Here is an 18,512-nt window from a genome sequence, read left to right on the forward strand (position 1 = left end):
TTCTTGCAGTGCTGACAGGACTTGGATACTGATTGGAGTAACTCTGTTGGAAGTATAGTGCTCCCTATCCCTCCTGTGGCCTATCAAATACCACCCTTCCTTTTTTGGGAGTCTGACTTTTTAGAACAAGTTTTGACTCAATTTCCAACAGTTTTGCTTTGATCATTACAAACGTGTGGTACTGTATATCTCCTGAGGAAGCCATAATAGGCGAAACATGTTGAGATTGATACACCATAACAATATGCAGTAAATTCTTGCTGTGGACAGTTTAATCAAGAGTTTGTTTATGAAAAATCAATTTTAAAATGTATCGATTTTATTGAAAAAACTTTTTAATGTTTGTTATGGAACAATATAAATGTGTGAATTTCATTCATTATTGTACTATATAATTGGCACCTCTTTTGAACACTTTTTTTTGTAGATTTCAAATGTTTTAATTGTCTCCAATGTTTTAATCCAAATAAGCCCAGTCCGCCTTTTAATTCTATTCATGACTCACCACTCCCTGGGCTCATGAATTGGGATTCTATGTAGAACACTCCTATAGACATGCAAATATTGAGTGCAATCATAAATGTCCAACCTATTTTTTCAGTCGTCACTAGAACTACACTTAACAGTTCCATATTGAATAAGCCTACATGACCGATGGTCTGGAGACGCCCTGCATTGTGTCGTGGATCTAGCATGTTCATAAAGTTTCTCAAATTGGGATCAGTTTAATCAAGACCGCAATACCGCGTATATATACATTGCAAAGTGGTTTACCGGGGTTGTGGCTGAAGATATAAGCCATAACCCCGATATTCTCTTTTACAGCTGGCGGCTGGCTTTCTCATTAAAGCGTTCAGAGTGGCTCATGTGCCACTGGAATGCTTTCAGAAGCAGCAGGAGGGGACGTCCCGCCGCATGCTGGCATCTCTCGGGTTTCCACCGGTTCACCCGAGAAACGATCCGACAGTGTGTCCGGCTGCTCCCATAGGAGGTCCTCTTTGATCGCCTCTATGGCCTTGGAGGAAGGGTGGGAGTATTTTTTTTTTTCTTAAGCAAAAAATCAAAATGTATTTTTTTTTTTTTGCTTTTAAAGGTAAAGAAGAGATTTAGGGTCTTTTTGACCCCAGATCTCTCCATAAAGAGGACCTGCCATCCCTTATTTCTATTACAAGGGATGTTTACATTCCTTGTAATAGGAATAAAAGTTATAAAGAAAAAAAATAAAGGTACAGTGTAAAAATAAAAAGTAAAATAAATAAGAATTTTATTTTAAAGCACCCCATCCCTCCGTGAAGTGAACGCATACGTAAGTCGCACACGCATACGTAAGTCGCACACGCATACGTAAATGGTATTTGTATCTCACATGCGAGGTATCGCTGCGATCGTCAGAGCGAGAGCAATAATTCTAGCATCAGAGCTCCTCTGTAACTCTGAACAGGCAACCTGTAAAACATTTTTTCGCACATGAAGATTTTTAAGTACCATAGACTTTTGCCATTCCACGAGCATACGCAATTTTAAAGTGTGACACGTATCTATTTACTCGGCGTAACATCATATTTCACATTTTACAAAAAAATTGCAGTGCATATTCTCTTCTTTTTTTTTTTTTTTACTAATTAAAGTGGATTTTTCCCTAAAATTTGCGTTTTACCGTGTGATATAAAATATTGCAACAACATTTTTATTCTCTAGGGTCTCTGCTAAAAAAAAAAAAAAAAAAAAGTATAATGTTTGGGGGGTTATAAGTAATTTTCTAGCAATAAATACTGCTTTAAACTTGTAAATGAAAAGTAACAAAAAAAGCCTGGTCCTTAAGTGGTTAAAGTGTCCGTAAAGCCCAAACTGTTGTTTTAGTCTTAGTTTAGGTAGGGAAGGGTTAAAACCCATATGGAGTTATTGTGCTCTACCCATGTCCTGCGACCCTGTCCTGAAGATGCAACCTTTTACCGGGCTCTCCTGAGCGATCGGGGAGCCCGGGAAGGATGCAACCATTCTTGGTTTGATCTGCTGCTTTGGAGGCCAAGAGAGATCTGGGGCCTCATAGACCCCAGATCTCTCCATAAAGAGGACCTGTCATAACCCATGCTATCACAAGGGATGTTGTTCCTCTCTTGTGATAGTGATAAAAGAGATAAAAAAAGCAGTTACCCCGTGCTCACGCGCAAAGGTGATTGCAAATGTCAGTCCTGCAAGCATATGTAAACAGTGATCGCATCACTCATGTGAGGTATCACAGTGAACGTCATACACATTTTTGTAAAAATTCTCCTTTGAAAATCTACCAGTGTATAGTGAGCTTAAGATTATGGCCAGAGATCAGCTTTCAACCTTCTCTACTCTAATCTAAAACTAGAATAAAAAATCTGGCCAAGAGTTGGGCTTTAAAATTCTGGACTCATTTCTCTGTTTTGGGTTTATGACAGGTACACTTTAACCTAAATATGAGCCATTAATTAAACTGACAGCAGAGTCACACGTTCTGTGCCGTATTGCTAAGCCTTTCCATCGGAGAAGTCTCTTATCACCTCCTGGCCTGGTTCCTGCTGTTTACTCTCTGCTTTCCCCATGCCAGCCACCAACAGGATGCATGGGCTGCCCCGGGGCCGCGTCACTGTCACATAGTGCTTACCACACATTGCTGGTTTGGGGGCCCTTTACTCAGTCTATTTCCTGCGGCCCCAGTGTGAGAGCCAGATAAGTCCCCTGAGAACCTTCTGACATATTGTGGTGCTGGAGGGCACTGAGCTCGGGTCTACAGGAATATGGCAGACCTGTGGTGTGGAGGACGGCGACCTCTCTCCATCGCCCTCACCTTGTGGGTGAGCACTGTGATGTCCCTGGTGACAGAAGAAGGTAGGTTTGCTGTTTTTGGGGGGTAGGGGGGGGGGGGCTGATTCATGAGGGTTTTATGACCACAAAGTCTTGACACAACCAAGGCGCTCCATCCATGATCCATCCAAGGAGCTCCATCCATCATCCATCCAAGGAGTTCCATCCATAATCCATCCAAGGAGCTCCATTCATAATCCATCCAAGGAGCTCCACCCATCATCCATCCAAAGAGCTCCATCCATTATACATCCAAGGAGCTCCATCCATCATCCATCCAAGGAGCTCCATTTATCATCCATCCAAGGAGCTCCATCCATAACCCATCCAAGGAGCTCCACCTATCATCCATCCAAGGAGCTCCATCCATTATCAATCCAAGGAGCTCCATTCATCATCCATCCAAGGAGCTCCATCCATCATCCATCCAAGGAGCTCCATCCATCATCCATCCAAGGAGCTCCATCCATCATCAATCCAACGTCGTGTAGAAAAATATCCCAAAACGTATCTGTCGATGTCCCATCTGTGACCTAACCTCCTTCACCTGTGGATCTTGGGAAAATAATTCCTGGCTTTGAGTGGTATTCCAAGTTCAGTCTAACATTCAATCTGAGGAGAAAATATCCTAAGAACATTTGATCAGAAAGGAAAATGGCCTAAGAACATTCAATTACAAGATTTTGCCTTATTTGCACACAACCACAATAGCTCTACACATTTTTTATTCATAGACACCCTATGTGTACATGTAGGGAGGATGGAAATGTTTGCTTTCACATACACACTGATATGATAATTAACACAACACCGATCACTTTCATATAGAAAAAAAATAAAACACTAAAGTGGTATTAAACCGAAAACCAAAAATGTAATATATTGCAGCTTACCAATCATTAGTTGTGGTGGCTGCATTTGTTTTCTTTGGTCTTTTTTTCCATCTGTTTTCACCTGATGGTCTGGCCAGTAACGCACCTTCTGTATTAGAGCACCCCCACACTGGATGAAGGAGCAGCTTTGGACAGCAGCATTGTCGATCAGGGGGGAGGGGAGTGTTAGATGTTCTAGCAGATTTAAATACAGTAACAAATTGAACCATAAACTGCAGCTCACACTTTATAAATGTTACAATTACAGATCATGTGACCTGGTGTTGCCCATTTATCTTCCAGACCTGCTCCTCCTGTCAAGAGACCAGGACATCCCTCACTGCTTTTCCCATAACTTCATGAAGATCACATGTTACTGGGGGGCCGAGGAGCTAGAGATGGGCCGAGATGTGACCTGTGGATTTTATTACTCCTATGAAGAGTGAGTCCATCATTTACTGAACCATTTACAGATCTCCCGTGTGAAGACCTGTACGGCACTGCTTTTTGCTGATAGAGCATGCTGGGGCTTGTAGTTCCATAATAGCTCTTCTTATCCACTGGGTGGTGGCCCACTGACCCTCCCCCAGGTCTCCAGCCAGCTGCAGATCAACTTCCCACATAGTGCCCCCAACCTTCCAGTGGTCTACAGTTCCCCCAGGCCCACTGACATCTCTCAGCCTCCACAGTGCCCCCCCCCCCACACCCACTGACAGCTCTCAGCCTCCACAGTGTCCCCCACACCCACTGACAGCTCTCAGCCTCCACAGTGCCCCCCACACCCACTGTCAGCTCTCAGCCTCCACAGTGCCCCCCATGCCCACTGTCAGCTCTCAGCCTCCACAGTGTCCCCCACACCCACTGACAGCTCTTAGCCTCCACAGTGCCCCCCACACCCACTGTCAGCTCTCAGCCTCCACAGTGTCCCCCACACCCACTGATAGCTCTCAGCCTCCATAGTGCACCCCACACCCACTGACAGCTCTCAGCCTCCACAGTGTCCTCCACACTCACTGACAGCTCTCAGCCTCCACAGTGCCCCCCACACCCACTGTCAGCTCTCAGCCTCCACAGTGTCCCCCACACCCACTGATAGCTCTCAGCCTCCATAGTGCACCCCACACCCACTGACAGCTCTCAGCCTCCACAGTGTCCTCCACACTCACTGACAGCTCTCAGCCTCCACAGTGTCCCCCACACCCACTGACAGCTCTCAGCCTCCACAGTGTCCTCCACACTCACTGACAGCTCTCAGCCTCCACAATGCCCCCACACCCACTGTCAGCTCTCAGCCTCCACAGTGCCCCCCATGCCCACTGTCAGCTCTCAGCCTCCACAGTGTCCCCCACACCCACTGACAGCTCTTAGCCTCCACAGTGCCCCCCACACCCACTGTCAGCTCTCAGCCTCCACAGTGTCCCCCACACCCACTGATAGCTCTCAGCCTCCATAGTGCCCCCCACACCCACTGACAGCTCTCAGCCTCCACAGTGTCCCCCACACCCACTGACAGCTCTCAGCCTCCACAGTGTCCCCCCACACTCACTGTCAGCTCTCAGCCTCCACAGTGTCCCCCACACCCACTGACAGCTCTCAGCCTCCACAGTGTCCCCCACACCCACTGACAGCTCTCAGCCTCCACAGTGTCCCCCACACTCACTGTCAGCCTTATACAGTGTACCCCAGCCTGCTGCAGACTGAGCCACCAGCCCTTCACAGTGACCCCAGCAGTGTCCCACAGTGCACCCCATACTTCCCAGCCCCCTTCAGAAACCTCATCCCCTACAGGGCCACCAAGTCTGCTAAGAAGTCCCCTAACACCCCCCACAACCGCAATCCCCTGCAGTGACATCCTGCTCCATCCAGAGCCTTACTCTGATTTCCCTGCACACTGTGAGCTCCTCACAATTTGCATGAGAAGCTGCAGCAAGTCATTTAAAGCCCACCTCATTTCCTGGATAGAGGACATCCAGCATCAGATTCTAACCTTTCCCATCCGAGCCTTATTGCCCCTTTCATTCTTTGGATTTTAGTTCTTTAAAAATGTAGCACTACCTCCGTGGGAGTTGCAAATGTCAGGGTTCCCCACTGCTGCACAGCCAGGCAAATAAAATCTTCAACTTTCATCCAGACACAGTGAACAGTCCTTGAGCTTTGTTTTTTAGCGTTTTATTAGGAGGTAATAACTTGGATGGGGATAGGAATTACGGGATGCCCAACTTGACAGTAACAAAAACCAGGGACAACTTCCTCCTTATATACAGCTCCTCCTGCACAACTCTGCTTGATCCTCTTTACAGCTCCTCTTGATCCTCCTGCACAACTCTGCTTGATCCTCTGTATAGCTCCGATTCATTAATTCCTTTTAGAAACTATCAGTCTCTGTTAGATTAGCAACAGCCCCTTACAGGCTAGGAACTCTCAGTCCTTGTCCCAGCTCTACTGGTCCCAGCTCTACTACTGCAGGAAATGCTAGCCCACCTGTTTCCCTTCTTACCAGTCTACCTGACTGGCCCTCTTCACCAGTCTACCTGACTGGCCCTCTTCACCAGTCTACCTGATTGACTGTCTTGACCAGTCTACTCAACTGAGTATTCACCAGTCTATCCGACTGACCCTCTGCACAAGTCAACCCCATCGGCCTTCTTCACCAGTCTACCCAACTGACTTTTCATCAGTCTCCCCCAACTGACCCTCTTCGTCAGTCTACCCGACTGACCCTCTTCACCAGTCAACCCCACCGGCCTTCTTCACCAGTCTACCCGACTGACTTTTCATCAGTCTCCCCAACTGACCCTCTTCACCAGTCTACATTACTAACTCTTCATCAGTCTAGCTGACTGACCCTCTTCACCAGTCTACCCAACTGACCCTTTTCACCAGTCTACATTACTAACTCTTTACCAGTCTACCTGACTGACCCTCTTCACCAGTCTACCCGACTGACCCTCTTCACCAGTCTAACCGACTGACCCTCTTCACCAGTCTAACCGACTGACCCTCTTCACCAGTCTACATTACTAACTTATCACCAGTCTACCCAACTGACCCTCTTCACCAGTCTACCTGACTGACTCTTCACCAGTCTTCCCGACTGACCCTCTTAACCAGTCTACCAGAGTGACGCACTGGAGATCTCCCAGGGCAAGGCTGAAGACTTAAGCACAATGCTGTCTTCAAGAGAGACTGGCTCTTTCTTTGTAAGTCCCTGCACCGTGCTATAGTACTCACACTGTCCTTCCTTGCTCCTGCTGCCTCTCAGGAAAGACTCCTTCCAACTTCTTCGCCTCAAAGGCCACCGACAGTCTCCTCAGCACTGCATCTCCATCTTCCACCTGGCTCCTTACCCAGCATGACTCTCCTCTGTTGAAGGGCTCACTTATTCCCCTGCCAGGCCCTCCTCCTGGCGATTGGCTAAGGGCCAATATAAATATAAATATGCAGGACAACCCTCCTAGCCTCTGCCCTCTAGCTTCCAGAACATTCTCCAACATTCCAGAACCAGGGGGAGGAACCAGAGAGCTGCCTGTATGAGTCATGCTGCCCTGAACTCTAATAACCCTGACCCAATTACAGACTCATATGATTAAACATGAGCCAGGATATAGTTTGCCTACACTCACACTAGTAGCACACTAGAGGGTGCTACACATAAAAGCTCAGCATTACAAGTGGGCGTTGCCTATGCAAATGCAGTCTGCCTTGGAATGCCACCTCCTCCAGACTGACACCCACCCATCAAGGCATTTTGATTTTTGCATAACGCCTCCCAAGAGCCAGCCCACTGCTTGCGTCAGGACTAAGGGCTCTTGAGGGGAGAACTAAAGCAGGGTGCTGTAGTGTTTTCAGAAGCTATGTACAGCACCCTGCTGGCCCCTCCCACCAGCCATGATCTGCTGGCATTACGTAAAGAAGTATAGAGACCCAGTGATGGCATCACTAGGACTAAAATGAGGCATGTAATGAAAACAGAAAGGTTTATTTAAAAATATCAGTAAAATGTTGATAAGGGAGGAGAGGAGCAACCAAGGAAGGCAAAATATAAACAGATTTATCTATTTCGTAATTCAATGATAAACAAAACGTTTTGGGGCGGAGCTTCACTTTAATGCTGGAACAGATCAGTTTTCCGATTTTTTCTTTGTTTCTTTAGAGTTTTTGTTCTCCGCAGAGAACCCGAGGAGGAATGTGACATCACCATCCAAAACACGAGCCCCGCGCTGTACGTCTGCGAGCATGATGACGTCCGGCTGTTCAATTACCTCCACGTGTTCATCAAGGACAAGAGTACCAATCAGATCCTGCGCAACCGCACCATCCAGGTTGAGATGATCGGTAAGGAAATTCAAGGATTGCTATCATGTACCTTCTCAGATGTAAGATTGCTAGGGGTTGTGAAGACAGGGCAGGGACAAGGGGTGGGCAGGAGGGGCGGCTGGCTGCCCTGGGCACCTCCGGGAGGAGGGGGAATTTGGGGGGGGTGTCAAGGGGTAAGAATTGCTCTAGAAGGGGAAATGTTGGTAAATGTGCTAGAAGTGGTGAATTGGGGGGATTTGTGTTGGGAAGGGGGATGGATGAAGAAGATTTGTGCTAGGAGGGGGGATTTAGGGGAGTTTGTGCTTGAAAAGGTAATATGGTCGGGGGGATATGAAGATTGGAATTTTTTTTTGGGGGGGGGAGGTATTAGTAAGGATGATCGGGGGTATTTGTGCTATTAAGGGAAATCATGGGGGGGGGGGGATTTGTGCTAGGAAGGGGAGACAGAGTGGGGGGGAGAGGATTTACACTCAGAGGGGATATTTGAGGGGTAGAGAATTTGTGCTAGGAGGGGGGATTTGGGGGTTTGTACTAGAAAAGGTAACATGGTGGGGGGGCATTTGTGCTAAGATCTGAATTTTTTTTTTTGGGGGGGGGGGGATTTGTTCTAGTGGGGATGATTGGGGGGTATTTGTGCTAGAAGGGGAAATTGGGTGGGGGAGATTTGTACTAGCAGGGGGGATTTGAAATATGGAGGAGAGGATTTATGTATGAAGGGGAAATTTGAGGGGTAGATGATTTGTGCTAGGAGGGGTGATTTGGGGGGGTTTGTGATAGAAAAGGTAGTATGGTGGGGGGTTTGTGCTAAGTTCATGGACCCCCAGGTATAGGGTGGGTTGACATTTCACCTCAGGATGTAGGTTATTAGGCATGGTGGGATGTAAACAGATGTAGAAAAATGGGCGCCAGTCACTTTTAAAGTAGAACAAAGTGTTTATTGGTCACTTTTTTTGTGGGGAGTGGAAAAATTGGGCGCCAGATAGATGTTAGATGACTCGAGATTGTATTTTTGGGAATACCCTCCAAGCCAAGCAGGATGATGCAAAAGAACAAACAGTGACTGACACATAGAGAGGAAACAATTTTACTGACTTGTGTGTATTTTTAGGAATATTCCCAAATCCCGGCAATATCAGGTTTACCTGGGATGAGCGCAGAGACCAGATCCGTGTGAATTGGGACCCTCTGGAATTTGAATTCCCATTTGTTCTGCAGTACGAGGTTCAGTATTGGCCGGAGAATTCCACAGATGTACAGCGAAAGGTGATTTCTTTGGCCGTGACCCAGGAAGAAACCATTTATATTATATGACATTATATATCTATATATTGTATCTCTGAACAGATTGTGCTGGAAGACGAACTAACGCTGTCTCAACTCATGCCGGACCTGCGCTACCAGCTCCGCGTTCGCACATCCTGGATGGGTGAGAATGCAATCTGGGGGCCGTGGTCAGAGGTGATAACATTCGACAGTCCGGGATATTCAGGTATCATTTCTATCACTATCATCGTTGTTAGGGCCTAACTCCCACCAAAATGTCTTTCTTAGCTTTGAATAAAGTTACAATTTCTGTCAGATTTTACATTTCTTTTTGTGTCCCCATTGGGGAGATTTTTGTTCACTTCCTGTGACGCCAAGTAAAGAAATGGGAGGGGTGGCTGTCACTGGGATAGGAAGGCACAGACAATATTAAAACATTGTCAGAGGATCTAGTTCTCCCGCTGCCCAATCTGAGGCCTAGGAGCCGCATGTGGCCCTCTGACACTTTTTGTGCCACCCTGGGGCCCCTAAACACACAAATCTGTGTTTCCTTATTGCTCTGTTATAGCAGTGATCTCTAGCAGTCTTGTGTAATGTATCCAGTCTATGAAGAATATTACCTCTCCAACAACTCATTATGTCTGCAGTCTCTAACCATCTCCTGTATCATGTCTGCAGTCTCGGACCATCTCCTGTATCATGTCTGCAGTCTCTGACCATCTCCTGTACTATGTCTGCAGTCTCTGACCATCTCCTGTATGATGTCTTCAGTCTCTGACCATCTCTTATATCATGTCTGCAGTCTCGGACCATCTCCTGTATCATGTCTGCAGTCTCTGACCATCTCTTATATCATGTCTTCAGTCTCTGACCATCTCCTGTATCATGTCTTCAGTCTCTGACCATCTCTTATATCATGTCTGCAGTCTCTGATCATCTCCTGTATCATGTCCGCAGGCTCTGACCATCTCCTGTATCATGTCTGCAGTCTCTGACCATCTCCTGTATCATGTCTGCAGTCTCTGACCATCTCTTATATCATGTCTGCAGTCTCTGACCATCTCCTGTATCATGTCTGCAGTCTCTGACCATCTCTTATATCATGTCTGCAGTCTCTGACCATCTCTTCTATCATGTCTGCAGTCTCTAATTATTTCCTGTATCATGTCTGCAGTCTCTGATCATCTCCTGTATCATGTCTGCAGTCTCTGACCATCTCTTATATCATGTCTGCAGTCTCTAACTATTTCCTGTATCATGTCTGCAGTCTCTGATCATCTCCTGTATCATGTCTGCAGTCTCTGACCATCTCCTGTATCATGTCTGCAGTCTCTGACCATCTCCTGTATCATGTCTGCAGTCTCTGACCATCTCCTGTAAAATGTCTGCTGTCCTGTATCATGTCTGTTGTCAGGTGACCTTAAAAATACCGCCCACTAGCGCCTGAAAAGCGCTGCTAAAAAGCAGCTAAAGCACCGCAAGAAAGACCGGCGCTTTTGAGCTTCAGCGTGAAAGGGGTCTAAATCCTATTTATTCCTATGGATGCTCCAGTGATGTGAGATGTCTGCAGTGGATCCTCCATGGAAATAATTTATTGACTGGTGAAAACGGTTCTTTTGGGATCTGATCGCCTCTACGCACCCAGATCGGTCATAAATATGAATGTCTGGGCATTGACATGAATGGAGGGAAAGGCAGTAAAAAAGTGGTGGTTGAAAATAATTTTTTTGCACGCTCTATTTTCAAGCCATATCAGACGGAAGTTCTTCATGGTGCTCCTAGATAGGAGATCATTAGTGTGAGAGGCTCCTCGAGGTTTCTCACCGGCTCTCACTGTGTCCTCTTTTCAGACATCGCCGGCTTGAAATGCTTCACCTCCGACCTGACTCTGGTGTGCTGTCAGTGGAAAGAGAAGAAGGAGAATCATCCGCTGTCATCCCAGGAAGTCTTCTATAGATACAGGTAGGCTGGGACAAGGTCATCCAGTGCCCAGGGCAAAGAAGCCAAACTGCGCCCCCCCCCCCCCCCCCCATAGGGGGTCCTACACCCAGCAGTCACTCGCTTGTCAAAATCACTGCCGCTTTCACTACTCCTGTCAGCCTTGTAACAGAAGAAAGGGTGCCCCACCATCCCTACAGTAAACCATTGTGCCCAGGGCAGCCGCCCCTCTGGCCCGCCCCTTGTCCAGACTCTGCAGGTAGGGGGATGACTGCACTGTTATTAACTATTTGATCTCTGGAAAATTTAACCCCCCCCCCCACCCCCCGTAATTCATGTCCAGGCCTTTTTTTTGTGATACGGCACTGCATTACTTTAACTGACAATTGCATGGTCGTGCGACGCTTTACCCAAATAAAATTTATATCATTTTTTCCCCACAAATAGAGCTTTCTTTTGGTGGTATTTGATCACCTCTGCGATTTTGAAAAAACTAAAATATTTTTTACTTTCTGCTATAAAAAACATCCAATAAAAAGACTGATTTTTTTTTTTCCGATGTTTAGGGCAGGGGGTCTCCAGACTTTTTAAACGAAGGGCCAGTTTACTTGTCCTTCAGGCTTTAGGGGGCCAGACTGTGGCCTGTGGGAACAGAAAATTCCATGGTGTCAGTGGGAATAATAGTGCCCTGTGATTGGTGAAAGTGGGAGGAATAGTGCCCCATCATTGATGTCAGTGGGTGGAATAGTGCCCCATCATTGATGTCAGTGGGTGGAATAGTGCCCCATCATTGGTGTCAGTGGGAGGAATAGTGCCCCATCATTGGTGTCAGTGGGAGGAATAGTGCCCCATCATTGGTGTCAGTGGGAGGAATAGTGCCCCATCATTGGTGTCAGTGGGAGGAATATTGCCCCATTCTTTGTATCAATGGGAGAAATAGCACCCCATCATTGGTGTCAGTGGGAGGAATAGTGCCCCATTGATGGTGTCATTGGGAGGAATAGTGCCCCATCAATGGTATCAGTGGGAGGAATAGTGCCCCATCATTGGTGTCAGTGGGAAGAAATTGTGCCCCATCGATGGTGTCAGTGGGAGGAACAGTGCCACAAGGACCAGATAAAGGCAAGCAAAGGGCCACATCTGGCCCCAGGGCCGCAGTTTGGAGACCCCTGGTTTAGGGCAATATGTATTCTGCTACATATTTTTGGTAAAAAAAAAAAAAAAAATCACAATAAGCATATATTAATTGATTTGCACAAAAGTTATAGAGTCTACACACTATGGAATATTTATTTATTTTTGTACTAGTAATGGCGGCGATCAGCGACTTATAGTGGGACTGCGATATTGCAGACGACACTAACTGACACTTTTTGGGAACCAGTGACACTAATACAGTGATTAGTGCTAAAGAATATGCACTGTCACTGAACTAATGACATTGGCTGGGAAGGGGTTAACATCAGGGGCGATCAAAGGGTTAACTGCATGCCTAGCCAGTGTTTATGTTTGTATGGTGTGAGGGGCTTTTACTAGGGGAAGAGATGGATTTTATTCCCTGCTGTGCAGAGACGCAAACTCCATCCCCCGCCTTCGTCAGAACGGTGATCTGCCTTCTTTACATAGGTAGATCGCCATTCTGGCTCTCTGCCTGATGATCGGTGGGTGCCGGAGGATATCAGATACCGCACTTAAAGGACCCCTTTTTTTTTTGTGACTGCCTGGGGGGGGGGGCGGCGCCCGTGCGCCCCCCTATGGACGGCCGCCACTGGGTGTTCAGTAGGTTTGAGGTCAGGACTCTCAGGCTATTCTTTGCAGTTAGAATGTGTGAATGGAGAAAATACTGCAATATGACCACTAGATGGAGCTGAGGAGCATACTTATTTCTAATGATAGCTCCATTTAGGGGCCATAGATCAGGATTTTCTTCTGTTCACACGTTTGATCTGCAGAGAATATAGTCTGAGAACATTAGATTTTGCCCCATTAGCACAGAATTGATTAATCCACATGAAGATTTTTTTTTTTTTTTATAAATACACCTTTTTTTTTTAGGAATAATTGTCCCCTATACGTATTTGAAAGCTGCTAAGATAAATTAGTTTATATATCTGATTTCATTTTGATTTCTTTCTGTATTCTGTGGATTTAACTAGCTGTGTCTGCGTTCTTCATATGCAGAGAAGCAGAATGGCAGAGCTGCAAGCAAGAGGTCATGTTTACAGACTGTGATTGCTCCTTCTTGGCCAGAAATGACAGTGCGGTCTCCTTAAAAATTAGAACGAGGTCTTCTGGGAATGGAAATTGGAACTTGTACTACCCAAAGTCTTTCTGGATCCACCATGTGGGTAAGTAGTAATATATATATATATATATATATATATACCCTGTTTGCCCGAAAATAAGACCTAGCGTGATTGTCGGTGGTGGCTGCAATATAAGCCCTACCCCCCAAATAAGCCCTACCCTGAAAATAAGACCTACAAGGACTTTAACTAGGGCTTATTTGGGGGGTAGGTCTTATATTGCAGCCATCACCGACAATCACGCTAGGTCTTATTTTCGGGGGAAACAGTTGGGAAAAAGCTCAGATAGTTTGGAGTTGGGAACCATAGCTTGAAGAAGTACCTTAAAGTTGTAGAATAGCTTCAAATGTATTTGCAAATGTATGCGACAAAAACCCAATCTGAGCTCCCGATATGTTGTCGCTCCATGGAATATTCAATTGCCTTTGGGGGATCGGGGAGGTTTTATCCTCCCCAGTGGAGCAAATTGGACTGTACTTTAAACTGATTTTTTTTTTGCCTTTTTCTGGATCAGCTGTGGTTATAAGGTTCTGTATTTGCAGGTTTTCTATTTATTTATTTTTCTGTTGGTATTCCTCCCACTGACACCAACAATGAGGCACTATTCCTTTTGCTGACACCAAGAATGGGGCACTTTTCCTCTCACTGACACTAATAAAGGGGGGCTATTCCTCACACAGACACCAACAATGGGGCCACTCCTTTCACTGACACCAACAATGGGGCACTATTCCTCCCAGTCACACTAACAATGAGGCACTATTCCTCCTACTAGTACCAATTATGGAGCACTATTCCTCCCACTGACACCAACAATGGGGCCATTCCTTCCACTGACACCAATGATGGGGCACTATTCTTCCAAATAATACTAATGATGAGGCACTATTCCCCCCACTGACACCAACGATGGGGCACTATTCCTCCCACTGACACCAATGATGGGGCACTATTCCCCCCACTGACACCAACGATGGGGCACTATTACTCCTAATGACAACAACGATGGGGCACTATTCCTCCCACTGACACCAATGATGGGGCACTATTCCCCCCACTGACACCAACGATGGGGCACTATTCCTCCCACTGACACCAATGATGGGGCACTATTCCTCCCACTGACACCAATGATGGGGCACTATTCCCTCCACTGACACCAACGATGGGGCACTATTACTCCTAATGACAACAATGATGGGGCACTATTCCTCCCACTGACACCAATGATGGGGCACTATTCCCCCCACTGACACCAACGATGGGGCACTATTCCTCCCACTGACACCAATGATGGGGCACTATTCCCCCCACTGACACCAACAATGGGGCACTATTCCTCCCACTGACACCAATGATGGGGCACTTTTCCTCCCACCAATACTAACAATGGCAAGTTTCGTTTGTATTTCTCAGTGCACTGCCTTACCCATGTGTACAATTTCTTTATGCTGGTTATGGACTAATTTGAGCAGCTGCTATTTTTTTCTCTGTTACAAATAAATCTGATGCCATTCTGTGTGATCGCAGTGCTCCTACCAGTACCGGTACTGCAGGTCCAGCAGCTGCCCGGGAACATGCTGGCTCTGAACTGGTCAAGCCCTCTGCTGCAGCTGGAGAAACACCTGATGTACCAGATCCGGTTCTCGCAGGATGGGGAGGAGACATGGACGGTATTGTATAGGAAGTCATTGTGATAGAAAGACAATTGTATTTGGGGAAGAACCAATCTGTGGACAAACGTTACCAAAGAGCTGGTAGAGATGGTAGGGATGGTAGGGATGGTAGGGATGGTAGAGATGGTAGAGATGGTAAAGATGGTAGGGATGGTAGAGATGGTAGAGATGGTAAAGATGGTAGGGATGGTAGAGATGGTAGGGATGGTAGAGATGGTAGAGATGGTAGGGATGGTAGAGATGGTAGAGATGGCAGGGATGGTAGGGATTGTAGAGATGGTAGAGATGGTAGGGATGGTAGGGATGGTAGAGATGGTAGAGATGGTAGAGATGGTAGGGATGGTAGAGATGGTAGAGATGGTAGGGATGGTAGAGATGGTAGAGATGGTAAAGATGGTAGGGATGGTAGAGATGGTAGAGATGGTAGGGATGGTAGAGATGGTAGGGATGGTAGAGATGGTAGAGATGGTAGGGATGGTAGGGATGGTGAGATGGTAGGGATGGTAGAGATGGTAGGGATGGTAGAGATGGTAGAGATGGTAAAGATGGTAGGGATGGTAGAGATGGTAGAGATGGTAGAGATGGTAGGGATGGTAGAGATGGTAGAGATGGTAAAGATGGTAGGGATGGTAGAGATGGTAGAGATGGTAGGGATGGTAGAGATGGTAGGGATGGTAGAGATGGTAGAGATGGTAGGGATGGTAGAGATGGTTGGGATGGTAGGGATGGTAGGGATGGTAGAGATGGTAGAGATGGTAAAGATGGTAGGGATGGTAGAGATGGTAGAGATGGTAGGGATGGTAGAGATGGTAGAGATGGTAGGGATGGTAGAGATGGTAGAGATGGTAGAGATGGTAGAGATGGTAGGGATGGTAGAGATGGTAGAGATGGTAAAGATGGTAGGGATGGTAGAGATGGTAGAGATGGTAGGGATGGTAGAGATGGTAGGGATGGTAGAGATGGTAGAGATGGTAGGGATGGTAGAGATGGTTGGGATGGTAGGGATGGTAGGGATGGTAGAGATGGTAGAGATGGTAAAGATGGTAGGGATGGTAGAGATGGTAGAGATGGTAGGGATGGTAGAGATGGTAGAGATGGTAGGGATGGTAGAGATGGTAGAGATGGTAGAGGCTTACAACTGTGGGATACTTTCCTAAAATGATAAGACAACAAGGGGGTCCTTTTATAGCACTTACAGAAGAAGCGTAAGTTGTTACTAAACCCACAACAGTAAAATCAGTCTGTATATGGAACCTAAGGGGTTAATCCTCCGCATTGTGTAAAAAGGTTGCATGATCCTGTCTTCTCTGATCCTCCCCTTCTTCCTCCAGTTTTTCCTAATTTTTGTAAAAAATTATTGTAAATAAGTAATTTTTCTCCTTCACTAATGTGCATCAATGAGGCTGCACTGAAAGCCACTGATGAGAAGGCAGGAAGATGCAGCACTGATGGGCACTGATAGGTGGCACTTATGGACAATGATAGGTGGCATGGATAGGCGGCACTGATGGGCGGCACAGATAGGTACTGATGGGTGGCACTGATGGGCGGCACTGATGAGCAGGCACTGATGGGCACTGATGGGCACTGAAAGGCAGCACTGATGAGGAGGCAGTAATATGCAGCACTGATGGGCACTGATAGGCGGCACTTATGGACAATGATAGGTGGCACGAATAGGTGGCACTGATGGGCGGCATTGATGATCAGGCACTGATGGGCGGCACGGATATCCGGCACTGCTGGGTGGCACAGATGGGCACTGACGGGCAGCACTGATGAGCTGGCACTGATGGGCACTGAAAGGCAGCACTGACTGCATTACTGATGGGCACAAATTGGTATCACTGAAGGGCACAGATTGCTGTGACTGATGGACACAGATTGGCATCACCAATGGGCACTGACTGGAATCACTGATGGGCACTGTTGGGGCTGCACTGATGATCAGTGCCCTGATTACCTTTACCCATCTACCATGTGTGGAGATGCCGCTGGTGGGCTCTCCTCTCCTCACACTCTGTCAGTGTGAGGCGAGGAGAGCCGATAAACGGCATTTCCATGTTTACATGTGACCTGCTGTGATTGGACACCACTGATCACATTGGTAAAGGGCCACGTCATCGGCTCTTTACTGAGATTGGGGTTGCGCCGTGTCCCAGGGAGGATGAGACTGGGTCAGCTTCACTGAATGAGAGAGGATTCCGCCTGCCATCATTAGACTACGCGGTGGGTGGGAGGTAGTTAAACTGGTTTTTAACCTCAGACATGAAACATGAACAAAGCATATCCCTCTACAGTGTGTATTTGTCTCAGTCCAGAGCACTAAGTGTCATTTCCGTCTGCTGCCTCCTTCTTCCGCATGAGTCAGTTCTGACTCCAAGGGAAAAATGGTGACAGGGGAGGGACCTCCAGCTGATTGACAGTCTAAGCTCTGTTCCTGTGTGCTGTGTGAAAGGGGGGGGGGTGTCCCTTCCCTCCAATCAGCTCACAGAGTTCTCCTTACTGAGCTCTGCAGAGTGTAACTTCAATTCTCAGCCCCCTTTTTTATGAACTCTCTGTCAAGCTTTATAAATTCAGCGCTTTGAACTGATGTAGAGAAGAGAAGGCTGCAGATAAACAGGTACAACTTATGTAGGAGGATTTGTTTCCTCTCTCTGTATCACCTGAGGCCGGTCACTTCACCGGGTACATGGAAGGCTTTACAACCACTTAAGTTCATTTTTATTGTTTCAGTGAGAAGTGTCCCTTGTGCTGGTAGCTGCTCAGTTAGTTGAACTCTTCTGTCCTTTTCCAAACCCAACAGCGGTAAACTTCTGGTACTGTGGGGGTTAACCACTTGACCTCCGAAAGATTTACTCCCCTTCATGACCAGGCCATTTTTTTACGATACGGCACTGCATTACTTAAACTGACAATTGCGCGGTCATGTGACCCTGTACCCAAATAAAATTTTAGTCCCCCCTCCCCCCCAAAAAAATTCTAGCATATACAATTGTGACACAAGTCACATTGTAATTGAATGTTATTAAAAATGACCTTTCCTTTTCAATCTGCAGTGCTGTAATTCTCTATAAAATGCAATATGTCCACCAGGGGGCGTTCTGTATACAGGTGGCATACAGTGTGCCAGTCTGCAAAAGGATACAAGTCAGATTTTGGGCGACCCCTGCAGCATAAATGTCATAAACGTCATTTTTGAGACATCCCCAAAGGGAAATCACGTCTAAAGGGATGCAGACCCTGCCACTTTCTTAAATAGAACCCTGCAAGTGCAGCAGCTGACTGATAATTATAAAATCACT

General features: G+C 46.7%; 1 protein-coding gene across 1 annotated transcript in view; it reads left to right on the forward strand.

Moving 5' to 3' along the window:
* The first annotated feature begins 2,695 nt into the window (after positions 1–2,695).
* The window catches only part of MPL (MPL proto-oncogene, thrombopoietin receptor), a 31,286-nt gene continuing 15,469 nt past the window's right edge, over positions 2,696–18,512 (forward strand). The window contains exons 1-8 of the mRNA XM_073593911.1: positions 2,696–2,859; positions 4,011–4,149; positions 7,879–8,042; positions 9,133–9,287; positions 9,369–9,513; positions 11,138–11,249; positions 13,407–13,573; positions 15,062–15,204. Coding sequence (XP_073450012.1) covers positions 2,769–2,859; positions 4,011–4,149; positions 7,879–8,042; positions 9,133–9,287; positions 9,369–9,513; positions 11,138–11,249; positions 13,407–13,573; positions 15,062–15,204 — 1,116 coding nt within the window. The 5' untranslated portion in view covers positions 2,696–2,768. The remainder of the gene's footprint in view (positions 2,860–4,010; positions 4,150–7,878; positions 8,043–9,132; positions 9,288–9,368; positions 9,514–11,137; positions 11,250–13,406; positions 13,574–15,061; positions 15,205–18,512) is intronic.

This window comes from Aquarana catesbeiana, linkage group LG07 (genome assembly GCF_042186555.1).
Source record: "Aquarana catesbeiana isolate 2022-GZ linkage group LG07, ASM4218655v1, whole genome shotgun sequence".
Classification (NCBI taxonomy): Eukaryota; Metazoa; Chordata; class Amphibia; order Anura; family Ranidae; genus Aquarana; species Aquarana catesbeiana.